Source organism: Gekko japonicus, unplaced genomic scaffold, assembly GCF_001447785.1.
Source record: "Gekko japonicus isolate JY-2015 unplaced genomic scaffold, Gekko_japonicus_V1.1 scaffold860, whole genome shotgun sequence".
Taxonomy (NCBI): domain Eukaryota; kingdom Metazoa; phylum Chordata; class Lepidosauria; order Squamata; family Gekkonidae; genus Gekko; species Gekko japonicus.
The window spans coordinates 191,856-209,806 of NW_015172580.1; the positions used below are offsets into that span (position 1 = coordinate 191,856).

The following is a 17,951-nucleotide window of genomic DNA, read 5'->3' on the forward strand; positions in this document are numbered from 1 at the left end:
TTCTCTAGGGGAACTGATCTCTGTCATCTGGAGATCAATTGTAGCAGTGGGAGATCTCCAGGTCCCACCTGGAGATTGGCAACCCTAGGGGAAAGTCAGCTGCACAGCAGGGGGTTGAAGAGAATGGTTTGATGGCTGCTGGGCCAAGATTGGCAACAATAGTTCCCCAGGAGCCCCATCGTAAATGCACCAAACAATTCCTCAAGATTTTCCAAAACACTACTCTGTTTTGGGCTCCTGGGGAACTTTGAAGTAGCACCAAAGCTTTAAGATCTCTCCAGCTGTCACCTGGAGACTGGCAACAGCTTGTCTGGAGTGTGGGCAGCATGGCATTGTAGCTGTCTGAGGTCCCCCTCTTCCTCCTCAGATCCCACCCTCAGCAGGCTTCATCCCTAAAATATCCTGGAAGTTTCCAACCTGGAGTTGGCAACCCTATGTCCTGGAGTTCGAACCTGGAGTTGGCAACCATCAGCCAACGTTTATCTGCCTGTCTGTCTTTACAACCCCCCCCCCCCCACACACACAGCCTCTGCCTAGGGAGCAGCTGACATCATTCTCCTCTCCCAACTGAAAATTCCAACTGCCTTGCGGGGGGGGGGGGGAGTTTGAGGTGTGGAATGGAGTGTAGTCCAATCAGCTTCCATATGTAAATGACCTTGGAACGCTGGCCGGGACTGCACAAAGCAGCCAATGAACCCAGCCAGTGTCTTCCGAGACATCATTCTCCTCTCCCACTGAAAATTCCAACTTGCCTTGCGGGGGGGGGGTGAGTTTGAGGTGTGGAATGGAGTGTAGTCCAATCAGCTTCCATATGTAAATGACCTTGGAACGCTGGCCGGGACTGCACAAAGCAGCCAATGAACCCAGCCAGTGTCTTCCGAGTGGCAGTTTTTTCGGCCTAACACTAAAGGGGCCAATTTTAGAATTCTGGCACCCAAAACTCTTTTATAATAAGGGAGAGATGAGATTTATAGCCCTCCCTCCCTGGGTTGACATAATTCTTGTGCTAGAATAATTCTAGTGGTAGCTGCTGCTTCAGGTATCTGTGATTTGGACAATAGCATACCTGTTGATGCTCCTATTGCACCAATGAGTATTGCAGGGAGTGCCATCACAAGACATCCGAAAGCTGCCAGAAATGATAACACTTGAGCATACATAGCAGACGAAGAGGAAAGGACTCGCTGAAAATATGCTTGCCATGGGATTCCCCCTAACATCTGTGGATACATCAAGCAGACCCTTTAATCATTTCTAGCTACTGGAGGTCCTTTTGAGATCACTCTCTTAGCCACTATTACTCAATATATATTTTACTACATCCAGTAACAACATACAATAATTATGCAGCTGTACCTTCAGCACAAAAGGGATTTCATACTAAAATTTGTACAGAAATCATTAGGGTGGGGCGAGAAAAGCATTGTCCCAGATTAGCTAGATTTGCCCTAGCATAGTTGGCAAAGACATGTTTTTGTAATTAAATACAATAAATCCATCTAATGCATCCCACTCATTCTCCCTCTCTATTCAATCCAACCACTCTCAAGAGTGAGAGTAAGTCACCGGCCACAAAGTTGTCCTTCAGCTCTCTGTAGATACTTCACTATGTCAGATAACTGTTGTGGCAAAGTTCAGCAAAAAGTTACAAACCCTTTCGTGCAGTTCATTGAGCATGGCTTAATTAGTCATTTTTGCAGTTAAAGAATTCACCACGTAAAACTGCAGGCAGTTGCCTTCTGGTGGTGGAAAGGGCTGTCAAATCACAGCCGACTTATGGCAACCCTGTGGGATTTTCAAGGCGAGAGTCAAGCAGAGGTGGCTGTCCATTGCCTGCCTCTGTGTCGCAACCCAAGACATCCAAGTGCTAACTGGAGCTGACCCTGCTTAGCTTCCAAGATCCAATGAGATCGGGCTAGCTTGGGTCATGCAGGTCAGGTCCAGTTATATTCTAATATCCCATTTTTCTACTTCCTTTATAGAGCCGATAGGAGTACTCACCAGTAAGAGGAAATTGTCAATCCATATGTAGATGTCAGGGGTTTTAACAAAGCCAAGCCAAGGCTTTTGGTATACTTCATGGACTGCAGTAATCCCAATGTCTGTCACTGCAGGATGGGACATTGCAAATGGAACACTGATCCACTATAATGAAAGAGCAGCAATTGAAAAGGGGGGGGGACTCATCATGAAGAAAAGCATCAAATTTTTATTTAGTGGTCATATAGCAGTTCTCCAACTCCAAACACAAATGCATATAGTCAAGAAAACAATGGGCTGGATCCAGTAGTTTTATTTGTTGGTTAGGATTGCCAACACTGTCTCAAAAATGCTAGGAGATTTTGAGGGTGGTACCAGGGGAGGATGTGACATCACTTCTGTGTGATTTCCCCCTCATCTCTATGGTAAAGACCATAGAACATGTAGAGATTCCTAGAGCATCACTATGAAGACATTTTTTTTCTCCTACTCATTTTCCTGAAGGTGGGGCATTGGGGCCAGCGGTGGGGGTTTGCCCACTGCAGGAATGCAAATGGCAAGCTTAATTTCAGTGCTTCTGATAGAATGAACCTTAGTGGAAGGGTCCTTGTGCCAGAGAAACGTGCCAGAGAAAGGCAGAATGAAATTGTATGATCCACTCCAAAGAGACTATATTTTCTGATGATTTCAGCCCAAAGAAAACTGAGAGTACATAATGTAAATAAACATAAGATTCACATGGGAATTCCTGATGCATATTCTTTAATTGGAATATAGCAGCACTGAGCGTCTAGAGAAAATGGGCGTCTCGAGCAAGGGCTCTGTGTTATCAGCTGACCCATCCCTACCAGACAACAGAGAAGTAGTTATATTCCATCTGGAGCTTAGAACAAGTCTCTAAAACAAGATGTTTGGTTGCTCTTTATATTAAAGTGTGGTGTATTAAAGAGAGCCAGTGTGATGTAATGGTGGTGGACTCTAATCTGGAGAGCCAAGGTTGATTCCCCATTCCTCCTCTACAGGAAGCCTGCTGGGTGACTGGGCCAGTCACAGTTCTCTCAGAACTCTCTCAGCTCCACCTACCTCACAAGCAGTGTTCCCTCTAAGCTGAGTTAGTGTGAGCTAGCTCACAGTTTTTCAGCCTCCGGCTCACACATTTTTTGTCTTAGCTCAGGAAGGACGGCTCCAGAGCAAGCTAATTTATGCACTAGCCATATTGCTTGCTCACAACTTTAATGCCAGTAGCTCACAAAGTAGAATTTTTGCTCACAAGACCCCAAAGCTTAGTGGGAACATTGCTCACAAGGTGCCTGTTGTGGGGAGAGGAAGGGAAGGTGATAGTAAGCCACTCTGAAACTCCTTCGGGCAGTGAAAAGTGGGGCATAAAACCAACTCTTCTTCTTCTGAAGTTGTTTTAATTTAAGGTATTTCTCATTCTCAAATTTTTCATCTGTGGACCCAGACATAATATAGGAGATGGTCCTTCAGGTACTTGGACCCAAACTGTTTTCAATTTTCCTTTCTTCCCTTCCTCTTTGGAACAATCTCCTCACCTTTCACTGTAATCATAGTTTATGGTACATCACGGTTAATGCTGATCGCTGTTCCTGTTTATCCAGGGTCTGAAATAATCATTGTTGGTTTCAAATCAGAGTTAAAGGGGGAATCCCACTGAGTGTTAGCCACACTTACGGTCAGTGCTTACCAAGCCCTTAACTGTGGCTTCTAAGTGTGAGGAGATTGTGGATCTCTCCCATTGTGTGCACAAAGCATTTTTCAAGTCACAGAAGAACCACTTGCTCATTGGAGCTGTGAGGTATATTGTGATTTATATACTTCCCAAACTGAACTCTGTTCTTCAGTGCTGGATGGCAAAGTATAAAAACTGGAATTCTTGTTGACAGGGAAAGTGTAATTTACTATGAGAATGAGATATACATAGAGCATACCCTAACCAGTGCAAAACTATTGTGGTTTCAACATCATATTTAGAAACTCACCAGTCCTAGGAAAATGCAGAACAGCTGGACCACGTCAGTATAGGCTACGGAGTAAAGTCCCCCCACCAGTGTGTACAGAATTGCAATTAGGGCAGAAATAATAACTGAAATATTGATGTTGATGTCAATGATCACACTTATGGTAGCACCTGCAGGAGAAAATTTGAGGGGAAGGAAAACAAAACAAAATTACTTTAGCCATTCATGCTTTTCAACTTTCCCCCCCAAATGGCTGGCTGATTCTCTGTTACACAGTTGGCTTCAGACTTTAGGAGGCCACTAGTTTAATACACTCATTAACAAACATAAGGTGTGTGTCTTCAAAGGAGGAGGAGGAGAAGGAGGAGGAGATTGGATATATACCCCACCCTTCACTACCCGAAGGAGTCTCAGAGCAGCTTACAATCCCTTTCCCTCCCCCCTCCCCAGAACAGACACACTGTGAGGTAGGTGGGGCTGAGAGAGCTCTTTCGAGAACTGTTCCTGAGAAAACAGCTCTGAAAGAACTTATGACTAACCCAAGGTCACACCAGCAGCTGCATGTGGAGGAGTGGGGAATCAAACCTGGCTCTCCCAGATTAGAGTCCACACTCCTAACCACTACACCAAACTGGCTCTCAGTGAGGCTACATGATCCCTTTATAATGTTGGAGCATCTTGGAAAGGCCTCCAGTGTCTCCTGTGAACCACCAATGTGTCAGACAGTGCAGGTCATTCTTGTGTGTCACACAGAGTATTTCCAAGCTAGTTCTAGCACTTGCGTAAAAGGCACTACTGGTGTAAAAATTCTGTATGGAATCATTACTGCTATGATACATCACTTATGAACCGTTGTGGAGGAAGTACCATGCAGAAAGAAGGGAAGGAGGAAAGATACGTGTCACTAGATCTTTTAGAACACAAGGGAAATTGCTGTGGCAACAGAAATTTCTGAACTGATGTAATGCATCCTCCTGCCATATTTCTGTCCCTGTCCCTTTGCTTACCTTCTCCCCACCTGCCATGGTGTGAAACTGGAATCCTGTTTCCTACCCTGGACATTGGGAAGGGATGGGGTGGGTGGTGAAAGAGCTAGTGAACAGGACTGAACATGAAGCTCAATGGCTGCATTGTCTCCTGTTGTCTGAGAGCTAGAGAGACAGGCAGGATTCTCTGTTGTGATTTTAGCCTCAGAATCCAATGCAAACCTAGCAGTAACATCATAACTTCCCCTTCAATTTAGTTATATTACAGCTAAGACTCCCACAGCCCCCTTCATAGCAGAAACCTCAAAACTTCATATCCAAAGTGTCCTCACACTTCCTACTCACTTACGTTGGTGTTATGGGTTGATTCTAACTTAGTCATGTGTAACCTGACTTCACAACTCCTTTTCAGATGTGGCAGTCCACGTGTACCAGGAGGACGGCAACTGTTGGGAGATCCTACTGATATGCATGGTTGTCATGTCGTCCGAAAGAGACAATGTGCAGATGTTCAGCTTTAGTATATATGACAGCAAATCCTGAAAATCTATGCATTGGCTCTTTCAGACCCCTGGCAGGCACAACTCACCTCAGCTGACGCAGGCCACACATGGCTGGCAGCCACTTCAGCCTGGCCAGGATATACCCCAAAAAGGGAGGGCAGGGCTGCAGACTCTGGGCTAAGTAATAATTATAATTATCATATGACATTGGGTGTAGTATAGCCAGGAGATCCAAAGATTGTCTGGCAGCCTGAAGTTCTAGCTCTTTTAGTGTTATACACCACTAGGTGGTGAGCTAGACTTATCTGCGGGCTGAGAGAGCTCTGAAAGAGCTGCGACTGACCCAAGGCCACTCAGCTGGCTTCATGGGAAGGAGGAGTGGGGAAACAAACCTGGCTCTCCAGATTAGAGTCCGTCACTCTTAACTCCCTGTTAGCTCTACTCTGGGCCAAGTAATTGATGTTGGCAGCCAGGCGGAGCCAATCGCATCATCAGGCCAAGCGTGGGGGAAGCAACAACCCAGAAAGTGATGACAGCTGAGGCCAGGTTACTTTTTGGCTGGGGTGAAAGGGCAGAGAGGAGGGGCTAGCCCTTGGAGAGGATTGGAAAGGGGGCCTGTTTAAGGAGGATCTGCAGCAGACCAACCAGGATATAGAATCCCTGCTCAGGTGGTAGCATGTGAGACTGGAGGGTATGGAAAGGAAGAGGAATCAGTGGTGCAATCCCCTCTCCAACTGGAGGCCTTGTGGGTCCTCCTTAGTGGGATAAAGTCAATGTGACCTTGATGAGGGGGAGCATCAGAGCACTGTTGACAGGCTTCCAGTACTTGCCATTGTAGCATATGAAAAGGGATTGCATGTTTGATGATTGCATGGACTGAATTTATTGAAAAATCCTTGCTTCTGACGTGACATATACATTTTATCTTTGGTGTTGGACTAGTGATGGCCCATTCACTCATGCAAGCCGTCAGTGGTGGAGAGGCATGTGTGAATCAGCAAGGAGGAATGGCAGTGAGTTTATGCTTGGATCCTCAGGTCTCCATGGACCAAACTCAGAGGGAACTCCAGTCACTCATTCGTATTGCCCTCGGGCCTGTAACTGAAAAACCTCACATTGTTCCTAGACTTCAAGTTGCCCTTTCGTGAACGAAACATGCTTAGAAGGTAGTCGCAGTCCCAGCTTCCATATTGTGTAACGCCACAGAAAGCCTTCTCCTAAATTGAGCTGTGCTCAAAAAGAATGCATAGTTTAAATGCCCTGAAAGTTGTTTAAGCCACTCAGTTCCCATCACCTCAGCATGCATTTTATTCTCAGACTCTTGAGGCTTTGCAATAAAATTATGGTTAAAAGCTCCCCATTGCTTTCCAGCTAATCAGAGCACAGCTGGAAAGAAGTTTGATTATTTTTTATTTTAAAAAGATTGCACTACCAAACAGCTTTATATACGCTATCACGTTTGTGTGTGCATGTGTGTGTGTGTGTGTGTGTTTTCCCTCAACTTAAACTAACACCAGTTGCAAAGACCACTTACAGTTATTCACCTGCAGAGTCCCCCTCCATGCTAGAAGAGCTACCAGACATTCTGATTACACCAGAATTAAGTCACAGTTCCATCAAGGACAGAAGTTTAGAGAGTTTCAAATTTAGTACTTGTGTAATTATTTTGTATGTAAGTTTTCACCAGGACTAGATCCCAAGAACATGAACACACGAAGCTGCCTTATACTGAATCAGACTAACGATGCATCATGGTCAGTATTGTCTACTTAGTTGGTCAGTGGCTTCCAGGGTCTCTGGTAGGTCACATCACCTACTACCTGACCATCTCAACTGGAGATGCTGTGGATTGAACCTGGGACCTTCTGCATGCAAAGCAGATGCTCTACCACATGGCCCCTCCCTGAGACAGAGGTAGCTTGCCACTGCCTGCCTGCATAGCAAGTTGGGACTTTCTTGGTGGTGTCCCATCTAAGTACTAACCAGGGCTAGCTTCCCAGAATTGACAAGATTGGGATAGCCTGGGCCATTCCAGTCAAACATATTTTAGATCTTGTGATTCAGCCTGGAGTTTCACTAATGCCAATATACACATTCACTTGGTTGGAATCCAGCCTGTTCGGTGGACAGTTCCAAAACTTCTCAAGCATATATGGAGGAGGAGGAGATTGAATTTATATCCTCATTACCTGAAGGAGCCTCAGAGTGGCTTACAATCCCTTTCCCTTCCCCTTCCCATAACAGACACCCTGTGAGGTAGGTGGGGCTGAGAGAGCTCTTTCAAGAGCTGCCCTTGAGAGAATGGCTCTGAAAGAACTTATGACTGCCCCGAGGTCACACCAGCAGGTGCATGTGGAGGCGTGGGGAATCAAACCTGGTTCTCCAAGATTAGAGCCTGCACTCCTAACCGCTACACCAAACTGGCTCTCCATATATAGAGCCAGTAATTTGCAGATACATTGCACAAATAAACCTGTTTAACCACATAATCCTGAGTTTTAGGACTCTGTATGCGTATACATGTCCATATCACATGTTACTTTTTAAATCAGTGAAAACACCCCCACATATAGGACCACCAGCCAGATTCCTAGGCTGGTGAATTGATCTTTAATCTTTAAATCAGTGGCTGCAACTAAAATCCTCAAAGCAGCCTTTTTCTTAGTACAAACATATATTTAAATTTTATATACTGTATATCATTTGACTGAAGTAAGCAGTGTAATTATGAGAAACAATTATAGCAAGGCCTCCTATGAAAACAAAACAACACTCAAGGACTAAGATATTATTGCTTCATTTTGAGATCCTGAGGGCATTTACTATAAAGGCTTAACAGACACAAGTACAATTTCATTTGCAACACAATCACTCAAATCTCTTTGAAGTTAAAATGAGTTGTATAGACAAAGCACAAAGCCTCTCATAAATGAATCTCTTCAAATGTTACTATAAATAAAAGCTCACCCAATATTTCTATGCAGCATTTTACAACTAGGTTTCCAGCAAACAAGTACCACTTAATAGTTATTTGGGGTCTTTGAGCAAGCCAACTAGTTTTTAAATTAGGTTTTTGATTTCCTGACTATCTCTAGGAACATGACAGATATGCTTTTCATTTTGAATGCTTTACACCAGGAGAGGTCAGCACCGTTATTCATCAAGATCATTGTCTTCTCCAAACAGTCATACATCCAGTTGATTATCCCCACTCCAAACAACAGAATTATCATCATCATTTCTTACCTAATGCAGAGAAGATGGCTGCAGCCCAGAACATTTCCCCCATTAATGCAGGTATGAAGATAAGCCCTCCCATTCGCTTCCCATAAATCTGCTGAAATGGGTCCAACATTGTCACATAACCTTTGGAACGCATTGGCTTTGCAAAGAATAGGCCTCCTGTAACATCAGAAAGACCACAGTGATCTCAGGGTCCAGGACAGCTCCAACACTCAATATACAGCTCCACATCAATTTTTTTTCTGCAAAAGTACATTTTCATTAAGACGCTGAGTTGCAGACTGGAAGGTTGGTAGCTCGGCAGTTCGAGACCCTAGTGCCACATGACGGAGTGAGCTCCCGTCTCTGGCCCCAGCTCCTGCCAACCTGGCAGTTTCACAGCAAGAAATTGCAAGTAGATAAATAGGTATGGCTTCAGTGGGAAGGTAACAGTGTTCCGTGCACCTTGGCATTTAAGTCATGCCAGCCACATGACCACAGAAACATCTTTGGACAGCGCTGGCTCTTCGGCTTGGAAACGGAGATAAGCACCGCCCCCCTAGAGTCGGATTCGACTGGCTTTCGAGCAAGGGAAACCTTTACCTTCACCTTATATTTTCATTCCATATAAGTTGCAAATATTCATCGGAGGATAACATTTTAAAATTTAAATTTTGCACCCTGAACCTCAGAGCCTCACGCAAGCAGGAGCTTAATTGACTGGTACAGATATTCTTCTATAGGAAGCAGACAAACTAGACGTGTTTATCATGGTAATTTCCCCCTTCAGTCCAGTGCTAGGAATGCATTACCCTCAAATTCCTTTGATGTCCAAATTTGTTGTACTGTTCTTGGGACAACCACAAAACACAAGGTCAAGTCAATATCAGAACCTGGCTCAGAGCTAGCCCTTTAAGGCTGATCGTTTCCTAATTGCAGGCTGTGATCCACCAAGCCCATCATAGCATCACAGTTCTGCCGGGAGCTGTTCTCCTCCCTAGTGCTGATCCTTTCCCATTCTCCAGTTGCTTCTGCACAGAAATCCATCTAACATGAAAGGAGGAGTATACAGAGGAGCATGAGATGTAGTTGATGTAACTGGGTCACAGAGCAGCCATCCTTGGCTTATCCTTTAACTGTGTTGTTTCAGATTTTAACATTTAGCTTCACCCACAGCTCTCACTTACCTATAACCAGGCTAAGGGAATATCCAATGGGGGCCTGTGCCCAAGCCAGCCCGTATCCTGGCACATAGACAGCCTCAGCTGTCCCATTGATGTAACCTCCTCCGACCCAGGTGGCTGAGGAAGAAATGGAAGAACTTTAACACATGCAACAGAAGGGAAAAGAAAGTAAACAGGACATTTCTTTTTGCAGCTCATACATTACCAGTAGAGAGGGATACCTAATGTAATGTACACATCAGCTAAATACATGTCATAGGTGTGTAATAGGTACATTTATATTAAAGGGCTAGTGGCCTTAGACATTCTGAAGAACCAGAAAGAAGGAAAGTACAAAATACAGACTAAAGAAAAAAGAAAGAGCTTTGACCCCCTATCCAAATGTTTGCTGTGGTATCCTTTTTAAAAATTCAGTTTCTCAGACAGATTTCTGAATTGAGCTATACCCTTATACTCTCAGGAGAAATGGCCACATCTGCGATGCAGCCCTCTCCTGAGAAGCTAATGAACTGATTCTCAGAGGTTTCTCCATCAACTGGGAAATACAGAATACTCTACAACAGCTCATAAACACGTTCTTATTCAAGCTAGGGAAATACTACCACAGAAACAGTTTGGCTGGACTTGTTTTTTATTTCTCTGAATTCTGGTAAGAAGTCCCCTGCATTTGTTTATGATTTTATGGAACTGTTGTCCAGCAATGAGTTTACCTTTTAAAACATCATTTTCTTGCAGTAGAAAAAAGTGAACAGTTTAGAATGACCCCCAATTTTTAGATCTCTGTATTTTCATTTTGTTACCATAATGGATTCAGCAAACTGTATTGCCAAATTTTGTAGTTAAAATAAAACTGCCACACTGTGATTGTGATTATGTTTCAGTATTTATTTAATGCTGTAATAAAATTATGTGCACAGAGCAGGTTCAGAAGCACTTCTAGCAACATTGCTGTAGACCCTTTCATAGAAAAAGCACCACTAAGCAGTGCTTAGTTCAGTGATAAATTGTACCTGAAGAAGTGGACTAGTCCATGAATGATTATGTGGGAATAGAAAGTTTTTAGTCTTTGAAGTGCCATAAGATTCCATAAGTTCTGAATGCCTCGTTGCTTGATCCACAACACAACATCTCAGCTGAAGTAACATCAGGAATGTAGGGCAAGTCCTGAGATTTTTTGGATAACTTGATTTATTTAAAATTCAATAAAAAGGAGTAGTTGATACCTATTTCCTTGCTAGAGAAAATGTGTATATTAATGAGTACCTGGTGGGTTTTTTTTTAAATGTAGCTATGATCCTGGATGTTGAAAGAACTCTGTTAACCAAAAATGTACAAATAATATAATTTGCTTTAATGGCTGCACTGTATTATTGAAAGAAGTCAGGTGATGATGTAATAAAGTTTTGGTATAAGACAACTAGTCTCAGTGATTATCCGTTAAATTGAGAAACAATCAGTGATGTAGGCCAGCACACTAAGGAATGGCTCTGATCGATCTTTGGACAGCCAAATGTGTTCTGAAGCCTGAACCTGCTGCAGTGATGCTCAGTGGCTTGGGAGTAAAATGTGGCTGTTCAAAGTACTGTTCCCTCAATGGAATTCATATTCCAGGATAGTGAGCAAGGCTACTGCCTGGTAAGGCCTGGGTGATGGACTACACTTAAAAACCAGGTTCCCAGTGCAGCAGAATCAGAGATATGGAAGGGTTAACACTCCACTGGAACAGAGAGCTTGAGTGACACCTCATCTCTGATTGGCCAGTGGCAGCTGAGAAAAACTATATGATTAGTCGAGTGCTGAGGAGAGCTGAGTTCAGTTCATTCCATTCCAGAGGAACTGATCCTTTATTTCTACGTCTTATAAGTTTTGCCATCTTATATTAGCACAGAAGGCTTTGTACCAGATAAGAAAAGATTAAAGGACTGGCTTGCTTTGCATATAAACGGAGGATAACTTTTGAGGAGGATCCACTAAGAATAACTAAGAGGAAGATCAGCTACGGAACGGGCTTGTCTTAACCACAGTTTATTACAGAAGCTGTTTTGCAGAGATAACAAGGCTGGGACTTTTCTATATTTGTGTTACTGGATCACATGAATTATTTCGACAATCTTGTTATTGATGTAACAATGTAAGGACGATATATAATTGTCAGTCATAAAAATATAGTATCCCCAAATCACAGTGATTGATTGCTTCTGGTGTTTAACACTGTGATCCCTGTTTGCTTCTCTAGCTTGGGCAAGGTTGAGGGATCAGTTGTTCTCTAGCTACGTCCTGGGTCAGTGCTCTGTCCACACTGGAACTCAAATCAGATTATGCTGCCTATGACTTACTCTTGAGAGCGCTAGACCATTTATCTGACTTGCGTATCACATGGTTCTTTATATCCTTAATGAACAACTCACTCTTGAGAGCACTAGACCATTTATCACATGGTTCTTTATATCCTTAATGAACAATACTGTAAGAAAACATACATTCATAAATATTTAGGTATTCATAAATACCCAGCTGACTTATTCAGTGGTGTATCTCAAAAAGTAGTTAGAGGGAAACGGTGCAAAGAGGCATAGTTTCCTATTTAAGGGTAGCCAAGTCTATGTCCTATGACGGGACTGAAGACAGTGAATTGATCAGCTTGCCAAAACATGAAGCATAACCCAGTTCCAAATAGTGGTGATGAATAATGCAGGCATAGACAGAAAGGACTGTTATGGAGCACTTTCGCCCCCACTGTCCTATTAGTGCCAGCATAATGGTGAGTAAGAAGGGGTTGCATGGAGAGCTCATACGATTCCCCACAAAAGAAACATCATAATGCAAAAACAGCAGTATGCCACCTTTCTGCCAGCATTGGAATAGATGCCAGGTGATAAAAATCATGTTCCCAATTGCTCTGTATGTGATGCTGCCAGATAAAATTGTGATATATATAAGCTGGTTCCCTGCCAGGTTGCAATGGGATGGCATGGGTAGCAAAACGCCAGCAATGATCTTACTTGTTATGGTTGATATATGAGTGGATTTTTGTTTCTTGATCTTTACAACAGGAAACATGGACATTGCTGAAGAACCATGTCCACTATGCAGGCTTAGAGGCTCAAGATATACTGACAACACTTTTTGGTAAACCTTCTTATATTGTTATTCTGTACATATTTCGACTATTTAAAATATTCACTTTAAAAACAAGACCATATCATTATACTGTCCATTAAACAAGGGAAGTATCAAGCAGTAGAACTTCCACAGATTCCATTTTAATACTTTGCTTTTTAAAATGAAGGAACAGGCAGACAGTGACACTGAGCATCGCATCCTAAAGTTTTAGTGGCTTCATTTTTCACATGCAAGGGATTTCAACAAATTGTTGAAATTTATGCAGATGTCAAAGATTCTGTATACCAAATGTTTATGCAAGATACACAACCTATCTCCTGTGCCAGATATCACCAAAGGGGCATATGTATGGGTGATGGACTGTCAAGGGTTAATGCCTAACAGGGTCTGAGAACCTTTGAGTGACAGGCTGTTCAAACAGGATTCTGTTGAAAGAACTGGTTAAGGAATGACAGTTGGGAACTGACAGTTGAAGAAGAGAAAGGTAAGCACTGACTGTGGACTGGGAAGGAGGCTAGGAGAGTGAGTGGATCAAGGGAAATCCCCATTCAAACAAATAAAGGGAAATAGCTTCTAGAAAAAGAGAAGTGATCCCTGATCTGTGTATAAAGAAGGATTATGGGAATTTGGTTGTATGTTCCTGCCTTCTAAACTTTGTGTCAGTGAGAAACCTGTGTTTCAATGTTTAAGCAGAAAATTAAAAGAAAGCCTCTCTCCTCAAAGTTTAAAAGACCTTGTTGAATAGCAGAAACACTTGTTGGCAAAAAAATCATCTGGTGTTTCTGTGAATACAAAGTTACTTCAGTTTTATTATCTGTACACCTCATACATCCTATAACTGATTCTACCTGACCTTTTCTCCTCCAAGTAAAATAAAACATTTTGTTTATTTTGAACATTCAAAAGCCTCTCATGTGCTATTTTGAAAGCAGAGTACAAGAAGGTGATTTTGTCTCTTCCCCCAGTTCGCTGGATTGGGCCAGTATCCATCTATTATCCATCTACCCATCCATCCAATAAAGCAAATGGGTGGGACAGCCATAGACAAACAAATAAGAAGAAAATAAAGGGGCTGCTCAGCAAAAAAGAAGACAGAAGGGAAAATCCTGTGTGTGAGGAGGGAAAAGGGTGAGATCACCACAGTATGTTATAATATCCCACATTCAGATTAACTGATTACATATCTCATGTATCAACCTCTTTGTGTAAAGTTTCTCATGCACCCTTCCCAACATAACCCCATTGAATTGTATTAACAGTAGTGATGCTCCTGAACCATGCAGAGAGCTGATGGTATCATTTTTTTATTGTACAACATTAACAATGCTATCCAAGGTGAAGTTACATCTTTCTGTGTCAATGACATCAATGGGCTTAAAAGGATGCAACTATGTTTAGGATTGCACAACAAACTGCATTCCAGGAGATTTCCCCTGGAAGATCTCAATTTCAAATTCCCCTCCGCGATCTTAACTCAGAATTTTAACTCATTCTGGATATGAAATCTTAGCATAATTTTTGTTGCTGTGTTACGATAAAGAAAACTGTTTATATACAGAATGACAGTTAAAATGCATATTGTTGCTCTGTGAATGTGCCGAAGTTAAATCTGTCATTCTTTTCTAAATCTGCTATCAGGATATGATAGTATTTTGAGAGCAGCAGATGCAGTTAACTGTTATTTAGGTTAAAAATTCTTATTTTACTTCCTTTATGGGTCTTAGTGATTGAGCACATTTTACCATTTTCTGAGTGATTATTAACATAGTTATTCATAAAAGACAACTAATGATACTCCCAATGAACTTGTCTGTAATATTCTTATCATTTTTAGGACCAGCAATTGATTCTCTTGACAGAATTAAATGCATTTTGTCTTCCAAATGTCAGAACTTGCTCCTCCAGTCTGACAAAACACAGATCATCTAATATTTCCCACATTTAACTGTTGTACACCAAAAAGCAATGTGAGATTACAAAAAAGTTAACTGGCAACTGTCTATAGGATTTGGATCTGGTAGGGTCTTGAAAATCTAGCATTCGATAATCACAGGAATTATGTATCTGGGTGGATGGACAATGACAAACCAATGGGGAATAGCTCCATCCTGAAGTAAAAGTGGAATAAAAATTTTAATCGTGGATCAAAACGTAGAGGTTTAACGAGACACATTTCTTGATTTAATTCGTGTCCCAAACTATAAATGAATAAAACTTTTCTTGGAACTCAACAGAATTGATTAGCTTTATACCCTTATGACATAATTTTAATGACAAAGCCAGAAATACTACAAAAAAAGGGAAATAGAACACTTAAAGAAAATAGTCATATGTGAGAACCATTTTTAATTTGAATTGTACAGCCTTTATAGTACAAAAGGTTCAGTCTGTTTTGGTCTAATATCATTTTGCACTAACCTAAATGTTATTTTGCTAACAACTATAACAGAAGGCCTGGCCAGTAAACGTTCTGGCGCATTATGACTCACCACTTGGCCCTATTGCCCTCTCTGACGTCATTGCTCAGTCAAGGAGACCTGCCATCTTGCAAAGAAAAGCAGACCTCTAGATTCAACAGAATTTCCCCTTCTGATATCAGTACTCTCGATAAGGTTAAGAACTAGCAGACTATGCTAGCTTAATTGCATACCATCTTGCATAAATTGCTTTGTACATCACCACATGATGTGCTGAAGCATTTGGTTAAATGAAGATAAAGCAGGGATGGTGAATTCCTGGTGTGATCCTACTGAAATTGATAGCTATATTTGGCTTGTATGTAACTGAGGGCACCTAAAAGGGTCTTTGTTGCATGATATTTTGTGTTTTCCAATATAATATCACTCAACAGATTTCAAAATAATACGAAGGAAAAAAATGTTCCATAGGGCTCTATATTATATGAGTGGTAAATTGCCCTTTATTTATTAGCTCAACAGAGGAATGGTGAAATTAATCCATTTTTCCTCAGATGTTAGCAAAGGTATTGAAAGAATAAAAAATGCAGTTCGATTGTTAAATAATTTCTCTAATAAACACAAAGGGACTATATTAGGAAAGCCATGGTTGTGTATCGACATTGGCTTGTTTGTATTGCATTATTCAGCAAGACCGGTGGGGTGTATTTTTCAAAGGCAATAACAAAACACATGAGTATGTGATTCCTGGTGGAAATACTCAGAAGCAACTGGTTGAAGGTTTTTCTGCAAGACTATTTTTGTAGCATACAATTTTGGTGAAAGTAGCAATTTGGAAAGTTTTACACTTCGAAAAGGGCTACATTTGCATCCCCATGCACAATAAATGCACAATAAACAATAAACAAAAAGAGAGAAGAACATACCAGTCATGGTAAATGCACCAACCAGCAAGCCAATGTCTCTTCCACCAACTATAATAGCTTCACTACGATCTCCATCGCGTCCAGCGTTTTTGGTTCTCCAAGCAGCCCATATTCCAACAAACAGGATTACCAAGTAGAACACAATGATAGCTACCAGACCCTCCACATGGAAAGGCATTTTGAAATCACGATGGTTGTCTGAAATGCTATTTCACTAATGTGAGTGCTAGGAAAAAGGTAACAGGACATTATAAGTGTATGGTGCATTAATTATCCATATAAAAAGAAAAGAAAAAAACCCTCAACAGTATTTACATGAGCCCAAATAAACCTAGAATGTTACACAAACTAACGAACTAAACACATCGATTCAGTTTCCATTTTACTTCAGTATCATTTCTTTATTTCAGATATAAACCCATTTCTACCCAAACCTGTAAATCAAACTGTTGACTAGGAATTTGTTATTTTCTGGTTTAATGGTTTAAACAAAGTAAGTTTATGAAAAGCTATAGTTTTGCAAAAAATGTGTTTTATCAAACCTAGTGTTCAATCAAGAAATTATCTTCAATATCACACAGATTGGAATCTAGGTGTATCAGCTTTAATCTTCTACAACATGAATATTTGTTTACTCCCCAGTCTCATAAAAAATCTTTTCAGGTAAGCAAGTGATCATTCTGAAGACCACTTAAAATGCGGGTAAAAGAATAATGATCAGAAACATCCCCCCCATCACTTCTGCACCTGTAGTTTTCATTTGATAAGAATGACGTTTCTATCCCTTAACAAGGAATGCCTCAAGTCTGTCCTCTATCTGACAGGTTCACTAGAGAAATTAAAGTGTGGGCAGAATCCAACACAATCAACAACCCGCCTAACTAAACAATGAGAATCGAACTGTGAAACACATTTAACAGCTCTTCATCTGCTTTTCATGGTTCCCTCAAAATGAAAAGTGTGTTTTCAATCTAAGCAGTCAGAGAGCAGAAAGCTTTAAGTTGCCTCAAGAATCCCTTCAGGTGCCCTGAACACTGGCATCCCAGTTCAGATTAGGAATTCCCCTCTTTCCCGTCATTAGTGGATACAGCTTTAGAAATACAGAGTCAGCTCTTAAAGTTCAAGCAACAGCAGCTGCTTGTTGGAGGTAACAGTGGAGTTTAACACAGGCAATTCCTAAAGTCCAGGACTAACAAGTTGAATTTATTTCTTCCTGCACAGCCTATGAACCCGGGACTTGTTCCCAGCACTAAAAAACAAAAGCTTGTTCCCCCCCCCATGCCCCCCAACCCTCCTGTATTTAGTCCTTGCCCAAATTCACCTCTTTTGCAGCAGGTTTCTTCTCCTCCCTCCTTTCACTGCGCTCTGGCTCCACTTTCCCTTGATCTGGCATCAAGCAGCTCAATCCCAGCGCCTTGCGTTCACCCACAGAGGCAGAGTGTGAGAAGCAGCTTTCCCCTGCTTTAAAGGGACAGGCGCATTGTACCGAGCTACAGCCTGACAAGGGGCATCACACACTAGTCTGTACACCGGTCAGCTCCTGTACAGCACAGCAGGGAAGCCCCTCGCATCCCACCAGCTAAGAAACTGAATTGCCTTACTTCTTGGGAGCTGTCGCCTTCCTTCCCTCT

General features: G+C 41.9%; 1 protein-coding gene across 1 annotated transcript in view; it reads right to left on the reverse strand.

The window, feature by feature from the left end:
* SLC5A7 (solute carrier family 5 (sodium/choline cotransporter), member 7) overlaps positions 1 to 16,498 on the reverse strand; it is a 22,816-nt gene extending 6,318 nt beyond the window's left edge. The window contains exons 1-6 of the mRNA XM_015421448.1: positions 16,321 to 16,498; positions 9,858 to 9,971; positions 8,695 to 8,850; positions 3,981 to 4,129; positions 2,002 to 2,145; positions 1,067 to 1,220 (exon numbers count right to left, since the gene is read on the reverse strand). Coding sequence (XP_015276934.1) covers positions 1,067 to 1,220; positions 2,002 to 2,145; positions 3,981 to 4,129; positions 8,695 to 8,850; positions 9,858 to 9,971; positions 16,321 to 16,498 — 895 coding nt within the window. The remainder of the gene's footprint in view (positions 1 to 1,066; positions 1,221 to 2,001; positions 2,146 to 3,980; positions 4,130 to 8,694; positions 8,851 to 9,857; positions 9,972 to 16,320) is intronic.
* Between the last annotated feature and the right edge of the window lie 1,453 nt (positions 16,499 to 17,951).